The sequence below is a fragment of the Engraulis encrasicolus genome, chromosome 13, assembly GCF_034702125.1.
Source record: "Engraulis encrasicolus isolate BLACKSEA-1 chromosome 13, IST_EnEncr_1.0, whole genome shotgun sequence".
Lineage (NCBI taxonomy): Eukaryota > Metazoa > Chordata > Actinopteri > Clupeiformes > Engraulidae > Engraulis > Engraulis encrasicolus.
In genome coordinates, this window is record NC_085869.1 from 53,605,214 (window position 1) to 53,617,928 (window position 12,715).

A 12,715-nucleotide genomic window follows, 5' to 3' on the forward strand; every position below is an offset into this window, starting at 1 on the left:
ATGGTTGTGGAACACCGCTAGGCAACAGCTAGGTAGGCTAGCCAGGACAACAGGTGTTGTCTATCACAGCAGCTGATTAGAGTGACAAAAGACCGGACCCCCTGCGGAGTGATATGAAACATTCGCTTTAGCCACTGACTTGTATACAAGACAGTGGCTTTAGCAGTGAACGTCTTGTTGCCATTGACAGCGGTAGCCAGGACAACGGGTGCTGTCTATCACAGCAGCTGATTAGAGTCTTGTTGAAAAGTCGCTTTAGCAGTGAAAAGTCTTGTTGTCATTGACAGCGGTCTGTTATAGACCAACCCGTCCGTTATCGAAAAATAACAGACGTCCGAACGTTGGGGAGCCCCGTTGAAATGAATGGAGCATTCGACAGATGACGTCACAACCATATAATAAGTAAGGGTTAACGTTCGGCGAGAAGGTCGCTACCGTGGAATAGCAGCACGACAGAGAGAATCTTTAGACCCCGACGCGGAGCGGAGGGGTCTTGTTCTCTCTGAAGTGCTGCTATTCCACAAAGCGACCGACTCGCCGAAAGTTAACCCGCTTATTATATGGATATACTTAAATGATTCACACATGGCGGGGACATTTCTTTAGGCCTATTTAATGTTAAGATTGTTGCTGCGCAAAACAAAACAGTGCCGTTGTGGAACACCGCTAGGCAACAGCTAGGTAGCCAGGACAACAGGTGTTGTCTATCACAGCAGCTGATTAGAGTCTTGTTGAAAAGTCGCTTTAGCAGTGGAAAGTCTTGTTGCCATTGACAGCGGTCTGTTATAGACCAACCCGTCCGTTATCGAAAAATAACAGACGTACGAACGTTGGGGAGCCCCGTTGAAATGAATGGAGCATTCGACCGATGACGTCACACCATATAATAATGCGGGGTAATCACCACAAATATGTAAACTATCAACTGTCTCGGTGGTGATAATCACAACAGTTTTACCATCTGTGATGTTTATCTGAAGTTATTAATACGAACAGCAAGTCTTGTCATATTCCCTGCATTGCATCGCATTGCATTTGCTGTGTGCTACGCCCACTACTAGGCACTAACATTCGCAACGCTGAGCAGTACTGAGAAGCTAAAACAGCTAATTTTGCTAATGAGGAAGTCGGCCTTAGCACACAGCGGAGATTGCCCGACACTCCCCTCTGTATGGCTCTGACACATCCCATTTGGTGAAAGTGTAGACCCGGAAATGAAATGCAGTTGTAGTATTTGCCAGGGTTCTTTCATTTTATCCTTAAAAGTTGATACGGCTTCCTTGCACATCACATAATGTGCACAGAGTGGTAGGCTTACAGATCCAGGTCAAAACATTAGAATATTGTGAGAAGTTGTTTTATTTGCATACTCGCATCAATGTTAAACTTTCATGAATTGTAGTCATTGTTCACATAGAGGTATTCTTTTGTCCTTACAGCTCAACAAAACCATGAATTCACAAAATTTGAATATTACATAGTTTTCTTCAAAAAAAAAAAAGAAAAAAAGTTCAGGTCACATGAAATTTGGTACTTCCTAGATGACATGAATGTTCAATACATGCCCCGTTTTGTTGCTTTGGTGGTATGGGCATTCTAACTCACCATAAAACAAACCTAATTTTCAATGGGGTTTTATTTCTGGTGAGTTAAAATGTCCATACCACCAAAGCAACAAAATGTGGCATGGAAATCTAGAGTAAAATGAAAAAGGGAAGTGTGGGTCACCAGATCGTTAAAATGTCCATACCACCACAGCAACAAAATGTGGCATGGAAATCTAGAGTAAAATGAAAAAGGGAAGTGTGGGTCACCAGATCGAAAAACAGCTGGCAGCAGCGAATCAAGGATTTCTGGCCTCCCATAACTCCCATGCAATGCCCCAGTCATTGACTTCTTATGTTTAAACACGACAGTGATTGTCCAGAGATTCCAAACCAAGTCTTGACATGTCAATTAGCAAGTAAAGGATCGTGATCTGTGAAAACCCTTTTGAACAGTTCAAATTATTCTAAATTTTGTGAACTTCAAGTCATGGTTTTGTTGAGCTGGGAGGCCAAAATGTAATAAGCAAATGATTGGAATTGTTCAAAATGTGGGCTATTAACCTATAATCCATGACAGTTTGACTGATGGAATGGAATCAACTTCAAGATGTAATTTGTCCTGGAGCTGTAAGTTACCATGATATTTCCCTTTTTACCTCCGCCTAGGACTTTCTGTAGCGTTGGTTTGTTCGCTCATGAGCATAGGCCTAATTGAAAGTTAATGTATAAAGTTGAAATTTTGGAGTTGTTGGAAATGGCAAAGAGACAAACTGATTAAATATTGGTGGTGACCTGGTGCCAGGAATTTTAAAAAAATTCACAAGGGTGAAGGACATTCCAGCTTCGAACTCCAAAAGGCAGGAAAAAAAAAAGTTACACCATTTTGTTCAAGTTTACAACCCATAGAGACAGGCCATTTAGATAGCCTCGCTGGATTATTATTTGCATGTTTGCGGCAGAATTATGCATCATCAATTCAGAGACCGGACCCAACTAGACTGAGACCGTGTTAGTGTTGTGAAATGCCAGACAAACTAATATCTAACCTGGAAAAACCATTAAACTGAGGGTACCAGAGGACCTTAACTACACCAGAGATAGCTAGCCATTAGATTTAGCATACACACCAAGTCTGGAGACAAAGAGCAAGAATTTTTCTTCTTTATTTCTTGTCCAAAAGGTCATACATTAAACAAAGTCAAGAAGCAACAATGGGACGAATCAGTCTAGTTAGTTGAGCTCAGAGCAGAAGATCCTGAAAGAAAGAGGTAAGAGCCATCAGCACAAATGTTAATTTTTAAGGCATAAAACATTTTAAATCCTTCAAGGTCAGAATTAATAAAACCCAGTTACTACACACAAGCTTTGCACCACATTACCCTGTTTACATTTGGACAGTGGTACCATTAAGAGAAGCTAATCGAACATCATGAAAGCCTGTTACCTTTAGTCCCTGGTGTGGATGGATCGTTTTTGTTGCGAACGCCACACCCTCACGTGTGTTTCCTGTAATATGATGTGCAAATAAGTATTTGGAGTTAGAATAAACCGGGCACACAGTTCTGAGATTACCAGCAACTTCCTCCGGTCATCACTCCCAATATACTCAGTTGATATTCTGCTAAGTGATTTGCAGCTACAGAACGCATTCCCTGGAGAAATATGAGGTTGGTCATCCTCATCCTGCTGAAGTGTAGTTCAGCACTGTAGGGCCAAATTGCTCCTACTGGAATGGAAAGAATTCAAATAGCACCTTCACAAAAATTAGACCCTGACTGACCATGTGTGAGGAAGGCTGGCCCTCGGAATCCTCATCACTGCCTCCTTGGCCATTTTCAGCTTGGCTGCTGTTCTCACCTGGGTTATGCAAGACAATCGGAAGCATTACAGACAGTTGAGGCATTAGCCTGATCATCATCGACTTTAAAATGTGTCTGAGACTTCTGGCTGACCTATAGAATAACAATTACGTTTTTCAAACGGCATGGTTGACCCACCTCCCTTGGTTTTCTACTGGTTGAGGCCAGGAAAGGCCATGCCATAGTTTAAATCCAACATGTTGCTCAGTCCCAATAGAACATGTCTGCTTTGAACACGCCTCTACCCAGGGTCGTTGGAGCTGCTCAAAGTCGATTGCTTTCTGACAAAGTGGGTGGAGTTACCAATTTCTCCGGAGCCAAGAAAGTGCTTTAATTGCTCTTGACCCGACTATACTGTAGCAACGCCGAAGGTGTTGTCACTAGGAGGGCGCGGCCTGGCTATTGTGGTAGACTACGAGTACCATCCAGGTTATTGAGGGAATTTTGTAGCTGCCACATCTATGTAAGGAAGGCTGATCATGAACATCTTGCTCCATACTGTACCTTCCTCAGAAGACTGGCTATCAGAATCCTCGTCGCTGGCTTCTTGGCCATCATCGTTTCCTTGGCTGCTGTTCTCACCTTCACCTGGGTTATGCAAGACAATCAGAAGCAATACAGGCAGTTGTGGCATATTACGAATACCATCCATGGTCGCCTTTTATTTTTGGGGGAACTTTGTTTCTGCCACATCTTGCTCCATACCTTCCTCAGAAGACTGGCCATCAGAATCCTCATCACTGTCACCTAGGCCATCATCTCCCGCAGCCTGGCTACTATCGCCATCACCTTGGCTACCGTTGTCATCAGCTTGGCTACCGTTGTCATCAGCTTGGCTACCGTTGTCATCAGCTTGGTCATCAGCCTCATCCACATCTGAGTTATGCTCTGCAGCAAGAGCAAGAACATGGCTTACAAAAACAGCACATCTTTGGGCAATAAGACCATCAATCATTCACTGAGTGTAGACATTGAAGGAGTTTCATCATTATACAAATAGTCAACTGTGGTTTACAATAGGCCAGAAGTAGTAAGGAGGCCTGAGTATTTGGTGCTTGATCAGTAGCCACATCATCCCCACATGATTCAGCTTTAAATAGTTCAGTGAAACATTAATTATGAGAAACACAATTACATTTGGCATGTTAAAAAAAACATTCAATTTGTTCACCTGTAAGAACAAACTGCATGAACACAGGAACCCACTTCAAAATAATTGTTAAAATGAGTGTCTGTACCTGTAGGTTCTGGTGTGGTTTCATCCAAGGGTGTGTGTGCTGTGGCATCAGCCACATGATCTTCACTCAGTTGATCTGGCAAACAATAAGTTGAAAGATTTTAATGGAATTAAAGCAAGAAGTCTTGCAATCTAGATAATGCCAAACCTCCAGTATAGCAGAGGTAGTCCTACTACTCAAAAGAGCAAGGGTATAGGTAAGGTAGCTTACAACGACCTTTCCTTGGGCAAAAATGTGACCAATATGATCAAAGTCTACAGACATACCCTTTTGTTGATCCTGTCCTTTGCCTGGAGAAACCTCTTTAACTGGAAAAATAAATGGGGAGATAACGCACAGTCTGCATGCACTTTGTAAAATCCAGTCTACTAGATTTAGAACAATGTTAAGAATCCACATGATGCCAAAACTTCATACATTGATGACACCTGAGTAGTGGAGTGGCTTTTAAGTGACTCATGATGCTGACTGCAATGAATGGGCAAGTGTAGACATTAAAAGGGGAGAAACGTATTATATCTGCTAAGTCAACTGTAATTGCTAGAATTGACCAAAAGTGGTCTACACCAGAGTATTTGTTGCTTAAGCAGTAATCCCAATCATCCAAATCCAAAGTCAGCATCACAAAGTAGCCCAGTTAAATAATACATGGGAAACAATTACCCCTTGCTCCTCAATGTTTCACCTACTGTAACAAAGAACTACTGTACATGGAGGAAAAAAAAGGTGCCCACTCCACAACCCATTACTGTACCTTTGGGCTGCTGTGGTGTGGGTGTGGTCTGGATCTGTTGATCTACCAAGTAAAAGGTCAGAGAATATTAATGCAATGAAAATCAGAATTCCCTAATGCCAATCCTCCAACACATCACATTGACTACTCAAAAAAGGATATGGCTTACATGAGCAACAATGTCTTCAATTTGTTCAAAATGCCAATCATACCTTTGTGTTGATCCTTGCCTTTTCCCGGAGAACCCCCTTTAACTGGAGAGGTGGAAACTGACAACAGAAACAGAAAGGTTACACAAAGCACACACAACATTTGTACACCAAGTTGAGGGAGCCATTTCAAAACCAGTCTAATGTAAGACCAATTTGCAAAAACCAATCCAAGGGCCCACATGACACCAGAACATTTTTTAAAAATGCCAAGCTCAGGTGTCCCTTAAATAGTGTCCCTCATTGGTCACTGTGGCCTGCTGTTCGTTAGCAAAAGGTGTGTCCCTGGTGAGACTTGTTAGTAAAATGAGGGTGTGATTAAAACCAATCCAAGGTTTCCCCACATCATGAAATGAACACTGCAATGCATACGAATACACATGCATATAAAATATAAAATGTAGTTTTACATCTCCACCCTACCTGGAAAACAACAACTATTGTAATGGAATGGAGTGAAATATGAGCACTTGTAGCTATGGTGATCCTCCAACTTTTGAATGTGTGCCAAAGAAAGGTCGAGGACTAAGGACTTTTAAGAAAATGTCTTTAAAGTAAAATGAGTAACCCTTTTGGTGACTGTTTCAGTGTTTCCTCAGCTGGTTGGAGACAGAACTCCACTTAACTACAGAACTGAAAACTGGAGCAGAAGCAGAGAGGTTACACAAAACAAATGCTGCATGACCATTTTCTAGCAATGAGAAATAATTTTGAAACTACTCACCATCACAGACTAAAGCATTAAGCAGTATGACAAATACAACCAGAACTGGGAATCTCATGATGCCGACTACAGTGACAGATACCAACAAGAGTCTGGATGGAAGATAACCTGTATACCACCAACACGCTGGAGTCCTTTAAATAGTGTCACACACTCAGCACTGTGGCCTGCAGCTCGTTAGCAATGGGTGTGTCCCAGGTGAGACTCATTAAGAAGGATTGTGATTGGATATGAGCCAAGGTTTCCCTACATAAATCCTGAAAAGAATAATTGATATCTGTGACCCACCACCACAAAACCAGGCATAAGTCTCTGGATATCAAAAATGAGTTATCTATGTGGATTGATAGAGCAGAACCCAGGGTTTATTATGGTGAAAAAATTATGTTTCTATCATAAGTAGAACCAAAGTTACGGAAATTTTACTTTTGGAGTTTGGACATATTTCGCGAAACGCCTTTTCGAGAAATCGGCCGTCAAAGTTTTGGACTATTTTATAGGTATAAAGTCCTTAGCAACGCATATTAATTATCATCCGATTGACATGAAATTTTCACAGATGATTAATGACACTATGACGGACATGTCACAGAAGTTTTGTTTAAATCAAAGAACTTTAACCTATTATTTAAACGGAAACTGACTTTTCCATCCAAATGGAATTTCGGGGAAATCATCCACCTGGGTCCGTGGATCTCTTGGCCATTCGATTTCCTTTTCCAAATCGGGAAACGGAAAACAAAAAATAACTCGTTATCCGATTTTTGTTTTGGAAATCGGGAAACGAAAATCGGAAAACGAACCAATTTTCAATATCCGTTTCATTCTCTTCAATGCGAGCAGGCTTGTAATTCAGAATCAAATTATGGCTTCGTTTTTCCATCACCTATTTTTTAATTACTTGAACCGGAAGACGTTGGTTGAGCGCCTGCCCGTCAGCTGTCAAAGAACATGCGGTGCGTGCGAGGCGAGTACAGACCTAGGTCTGTGGATGCGAGTGACATTCCCAACATCTGGCCAACATTCCTTTGATTTGGTTGCAGTCTTACCATGGCTGAGTCGGTCTTTTAAATTCTGGTTTGTTTGGTTATTACCCTGGTATAAATACCCCTGCACGTTTAAGTAAGTTTGTAGGCCTATGTAAGTTTGCAGAGTATGACGAAAGTTTTTGACTGCCCGTAACGCTAGCACTCAAGTAGGCTAGCTGGTATGATGCCACCCACCGCCCAAACTGTTCGTAGCTGTCCAAGCTATCACTACGAGATGAAATATAACAACGGATAGTCCTATTCCCTCTCGTGCCGATAGCAGACATCCAAGTTCCACAAACTTCTTTCAGGGAGATGCTTATCGACCCTCGACACCCCCGACAAAACGAAGTGATGAACGTGGGAAATATTAGGGGTCCGTGGATCTCTTGGCCATTCGATTTCCTTTTCCAAATCGGGAAACGGAAAACAAAAAATAACTCGTTATCCGATTTTTGTTTTGGAAATCGGGAAACGAAAATCGGAAAACGAACCAATTTTCAATATCCGTTTCATTCTCTTCAATGCGAGCAGGCTTGTAATTCAGAATCAAATTATGGCTTCGTTTTTCCATCACCTATTTTTTAATTACTTGAACCGGAAGACGTTGGTTGAGCGCCTGCCCGTCAGCTGTCAAAGAACATGCGGTGCGTGCGAGGCGAGTACAGACCTAGGTCTGTGGATGCGAGTGACATTCCCAACATCTGGCCAACATTCCTTTGATTTGGGTTGCAGTCTTACCATGGCTGAGTCGGTCTTTTAAATTCTGGTTTGTTTGGGTTATTACCCTGGTATAAATACCCCTGCACGTTTAAGTAAGTTGTAGGCCTATGTAAGTTTGCAGAGTATGACGAAAGTTTTTGACTGCCCGTAACGCTAGCACTCAAGTAGGCTAGCTGGTATGATGCCACCCACCGCCCAAACTGTTCGTAGCTGTCCAAGCTATCACTACGAGATGAAATATAACAACGGATAGTCCTATTCCCTCTCGTGCCGATAGCAGACATCCAAGTTCCACAAACTTCTTTCAGGGAGATGCTTATCGACCCTCGACACCCCCGACAAAACGAAGTGATGAACGTGGGAAATATTAGGGCTATTCGTGCCTACATTTAAATGAGGACATGTGTTAAAAACTTATAAAATATAGGCAAGACTAGTAAACACCTCTGATGAATTCTTTACCCTGACACATTAGCACAGTTTCCGGGTCAAAAAAACTTTATGAGCAAAATAAGAAATGGGAAAACGGGTCATCTATCTAATTCTGATTCCCATATAAAAGCACTGAAAAGAAAAACTGAAAATGACTTGATTCTCGTTTTTCATTTTCCGGTTTCCAAGCGGGAAACAAAATATGAATGGTTTCTTATTTATTGTTTACTTAAAAATCGGGAAACCGGTCATTTTTCGTGGTCCGTTTTCCGATTTGAAAATGAAAATCGATTGGCCAGAAGATCCACGGACCCACCTGAAATATGATCATCTTATATCACCAATTCATGCTCTCATACTGTATCTGTCTTCATGTTATGCCTTAAAGAAAGTGAAAGCCCAACTGGGAAACTCCTACTACCTTTGTCATTGTGACACAGCACTCCACAGCACACAAGTGCACACTGCGCACAATGAAATTGCATTTATGCCTCAAAAGGGGGCAACCCCAATGGCGCCCCAAAGGGAGCAGTGCGGCAGGACGGAACCATACTCAGGGTACCTTAGTCTTGGAGGATTATGGGGAGAGCACTGCTTAATTACTCCCACACCAACCTGGCGGGTCACGAGTCGAACCGGCAACCTTTGGGATACAGTCTGATGCCCTAACCGCTTACCCATGACTGCCCTACCGCTTACCAATGGCAACCCTAAAAGAACTAAAAAAGACAATTTAACTTGCATATTCAAATTCAAATGTGCTTTATTGGCATGCTTGGAAGTATCAATGCTGCCAAAGCTTAAAAAAACACAACATACAGTGCATCAAGGACATGAACATTTAGGTCAATATAGCATTAAATTAAATGCATTTAGCATAAACACATACACACATGCACACGCGCGCGCGCGCACACACACACACACACACACACACACACACATTACTCACGTATTCTCTTGTGCACTTGCCACATATTTACAGATTTAAAAGTTCATCTCCACGCCCACAACCTGTCTATGGGCACTCTCAGAGTCAGTGTAAGATTCAGATATGCGTCGCTTTCTTCAAGTCTCCACTCTTGTTGGTGCTTGGATGGTCCAATAGTTCTTCTCTATGAAAAATAACAAAAATAATGAATTGACAGAAAAAAAAGTTTTCAAAACAAAAATAGTTATACCCTAAGACAGCTACATTTTTTTCTATTTTCCAGCTCAACTGAAATTAATTATTTAAATATAAATCGATATAGCTCATTATATGGAGTAGAATTTTAACAATCGCCGCCCATTGTAAATCAAGATATTAACCTTAAAAGCATTGAAATATGACAGCTGCAGCATAAACATGAAATTCATTAAAAGAATGGCTACCAGCCAACTATGACACCCATATTACAAATAGGTTAGATGACCACAATATTTAAAAGAGAATGTTAATTACCTGTCCCAAGAAGAACATCTTTGTAGCTTTGGTTGACCTTGGTGGCAGTGTGAACTGAAGGCAGGGGCTGTAGATCATCACGTTTAAATCCAGGGACATGTCCAGTGAGCACTAGGCATTTTGTGAACCTTGTTGTTGGATGAATGTCACCCCTCTTTTGATTTTGTCCAGCTGAAGGGATCTCTTTCTCCCCTCCTGTCCTGTCCCATTAGAGTACCATTTCAGTAAGCTGTTGAGTCTTACTTGCTGATGATGGGAATAAAATAATAGGAATAGTATGTAAAAAATACCATTCCAGTTAACACAGGTAGAATAGTTTGCATATACTCTCAGTATTATTTTAAGTTTAGCCCATTTCAAAACGAGGAGTATGTAATCACTAAAGGCATGCACTGAGACGTTTTTCTAGAGCTCCATTATACCCACACATACATGTCATGCAGATGAAATCCGGAGGGTTAAAACGTAAAAATCAAGAGACAGAAAGTGTCCTCTGCTATGTAACTAAGTTGCACACTAACTTACCAAAGATTATTGGTCTTTTCATAGCCAGAATTGGGAGATACGTCCGCGGTAAAAAAAAAAAAAAAAATCGCATTGGTCTTCTCCACTGCTGAATCTGTTCCCAGTTCGTGCACTCGATCGTCTTTTTCATCATCAAAGGCATCCCAGTCATCATCAGACTCCCAGTCGCCTTTGTCCTTGTCCTTGTTGTCCAAAAATGAGGAGTAAATACGGCTATTTACGAGACGAAACATTAATCAAACTTGCAATAACACTAACCATGCTTGGTTTGTTGCGGATGTAAGTGAGAGAACTGCGCATGCCCGTAGAGCACGCGGTGGGCGTTTGACCAATCACGGAGCTTGATCTTGACGGGCATAGCAACAAGAGGGTTTGGTTTACTCTTTTGATTGGCTCTTTTAAAAGAACTACAAAATAATATTGCCATTTGACCTACGTGATTGGACAGGGCATTTCATTAGCTTTCTCCTCGTACCAAACACTTGGATGATCCGCAACAGATCGGAGGTTGTTTCGGTCGGGGAAAAGTGGCCCATTTCGGCTTTCTCTTTGCTCAGTGAAGCCTGAACTTTTGATCACGCTGACATAGTTGACATAATAAACATCTTTATTGACCGAATTTGAATGTAATGACCATGGAAATTGAAAATATAAGTGTTAAGGTACCGTTTTCTTCCAAGATGTCAAAACACATAGAAAATCGCTTCCCTGACTAAATTTGGCTGTAGCTCTGAACGCGGCTGCGCGACTTATGCCTGGTTTCGTGGTGGGGGGTCACAGTATCGTGTACTTATATGTTTATCAGGAAGCCTACCATGGAAACAAATTTGTGACATTATATTGTTTGAGCTACTTAAGTGTCATAAATGTAACAGTAAATGGCATTGATTGCATACCCCTGTTGGTGATTTGATCTTAGTGGCACATTCCTTGCAAACCCTTTCAAAAGACAGGCTCATTTGGCTCTTTTTAAATATTAATTCGGTGTTTAGCAATTAAGAAGTCACTTTTGACTAGTTTTAGTCCAAATTATGACTGATTGTCCTCCTACTTCTTAGACCTTCCCTGCCATGGACGTAGGCTACTGAGTACGTACTTCTGATTCTTGAGAGTTTGGTAAAACATGTCCCAGCAGTAAAGTGCTGATTCTGTTGAAAATAAACTACATTTTCATGAACAAAATTAATCCAGATAATGACCAAGGGGTCTGTTACACAAATGTACAGTTGTTTGAAATATTTAAGTGTAATTTAATTACTTTTTATGGTTATAAACCTGTCCACACCCTGTAAAAACGGCTGTCCCAAGGACAGACGTCACCATTCCAATTGACGTAAAATACAAAAAACACTGATGGAATTGAAAAACATCACCATGATGTGGAGGACCATATTGAAGTGGTTCTACAGATATGCACATAGTGCGTGTAAAACAATATTTACTATTATTTTCTGATTGCGCAAAATGTGTCCAGGATATTAGTCAATAAAATCAGGTATGCACAAGGTCATTGTCATTCCTGAGGACCCCATTTCAAACCCTTAGCTCTACTGCAAACTTCACCATCACTGAAGCTCCTGTAAGTTTACTATTTTCTACTCAATTTGTTAATTTGTTTGGACACTGGTGCTGTCCCAACCATAAACTGTCAACACCGTTGGGGGATTTAATAGTATTATATTGCATTAATGTTAGTTAATATATACTTTTTCAGACGCGGTATGAGGCACTTAAGAAACAGAGCGAAAATGAAATGGCTAATAATAACAAACAATGCATAACGTTTTTTTGTCTCACACCGTCAGATTTTGTTCCACTCATCATTTTGTTCCATATTTTACCAAATTGTACTGGTTAATGAAACATTCCCAGACATGTTAGTAATAACTGTGATCCAAACATTTGGAGGGTTTTTTGTCACCATACCTGACGGTATCTGTTGGATATCTATCTGATGGAGTTCACAAAAAACACCCGTTTTACGTGTTATTGACAAGTTTTAACAATATGCTTACAGTAAGTATTTACAATTATGTTTAATTGTTGAAGTAATTCACTTTAATACAGTAAACTTATTTCTGTACTTCTAGTTCTGTATGGTGCTGTTGACAAAACCAAGAAAGAGCCTATTTTATGAGAAATGTAAAACATGAGGCGCTTGCCAATACATTTGCTGCACAGCCAAAACCTTCGTCTATGATAATACATCTCTATATTTTGGATTTGAACAAATTAAAACCTGTTTTTGCCACA

At 40.9% G+C, this 12,715-nt stretch overlaps 1 protein-coding gene and 1 long non-coding RNA gene across 28 annotated transcripts in view; both read right to left on the reverse strand.

Annotated features, from left to right (window-relative positions):
* LOC134461384 (uncharacterized) overlaps positions 1-6,437 on the reverse strand; it is a 43,470-nt gene extending 37,033 nt beyond the window's left edge. For 11 of the 27 annotated variants that reach the window (XM_063214258.1, XM_063214271.1, XM_063214276.1 and 8 more), the window contains exons 1-2: positions 6,311-6,437; positions 5,590-5,646 (exon numbers count right to left, since the gene is read on the reverse strand). In XM_063214258.1, the coding sequence (XP_063070328.1) occupies positions 5,590-5,646; positions 6,311-6,368 (115 nt within the window). In that variant the 5' untranslated portion in view covers positions 6,369-6,437. Of the gene's footprint in view, positions 1-3,910; positions 3,995-4,111; positions 4,295-4,644; positions 4,720-4,910; positions 4,953-5,398; positions 5,441-5,589; positions 5,647-6,310 lie in introns of those variants that run through there. The other 16 variants (XM_063214256.1, XM_063214297.1, XM_063214277.1 and 13 more) reach the window with 9 other exon arrangements.
* A 2,801-nt stretch (positions 6,438-9,238) lies between these two features.
* On the reverse strand, positions 9,239-10,025 carry LOC134461873 (uncharacterized). Its single transcript, XR_010037440.1, has 2 exons — positions 9,938-10,025; positions 9,239-9,608 (listed from the first exon to the last, which is right to left on the reverse strand). It is a non-coding gene; the product is annotated as an uncharacterized LOC134461873 (long non-coding RNA).
* Between the last annotated feature and the right edge of the window lie 2,690 nt (positions 10,026-12,715).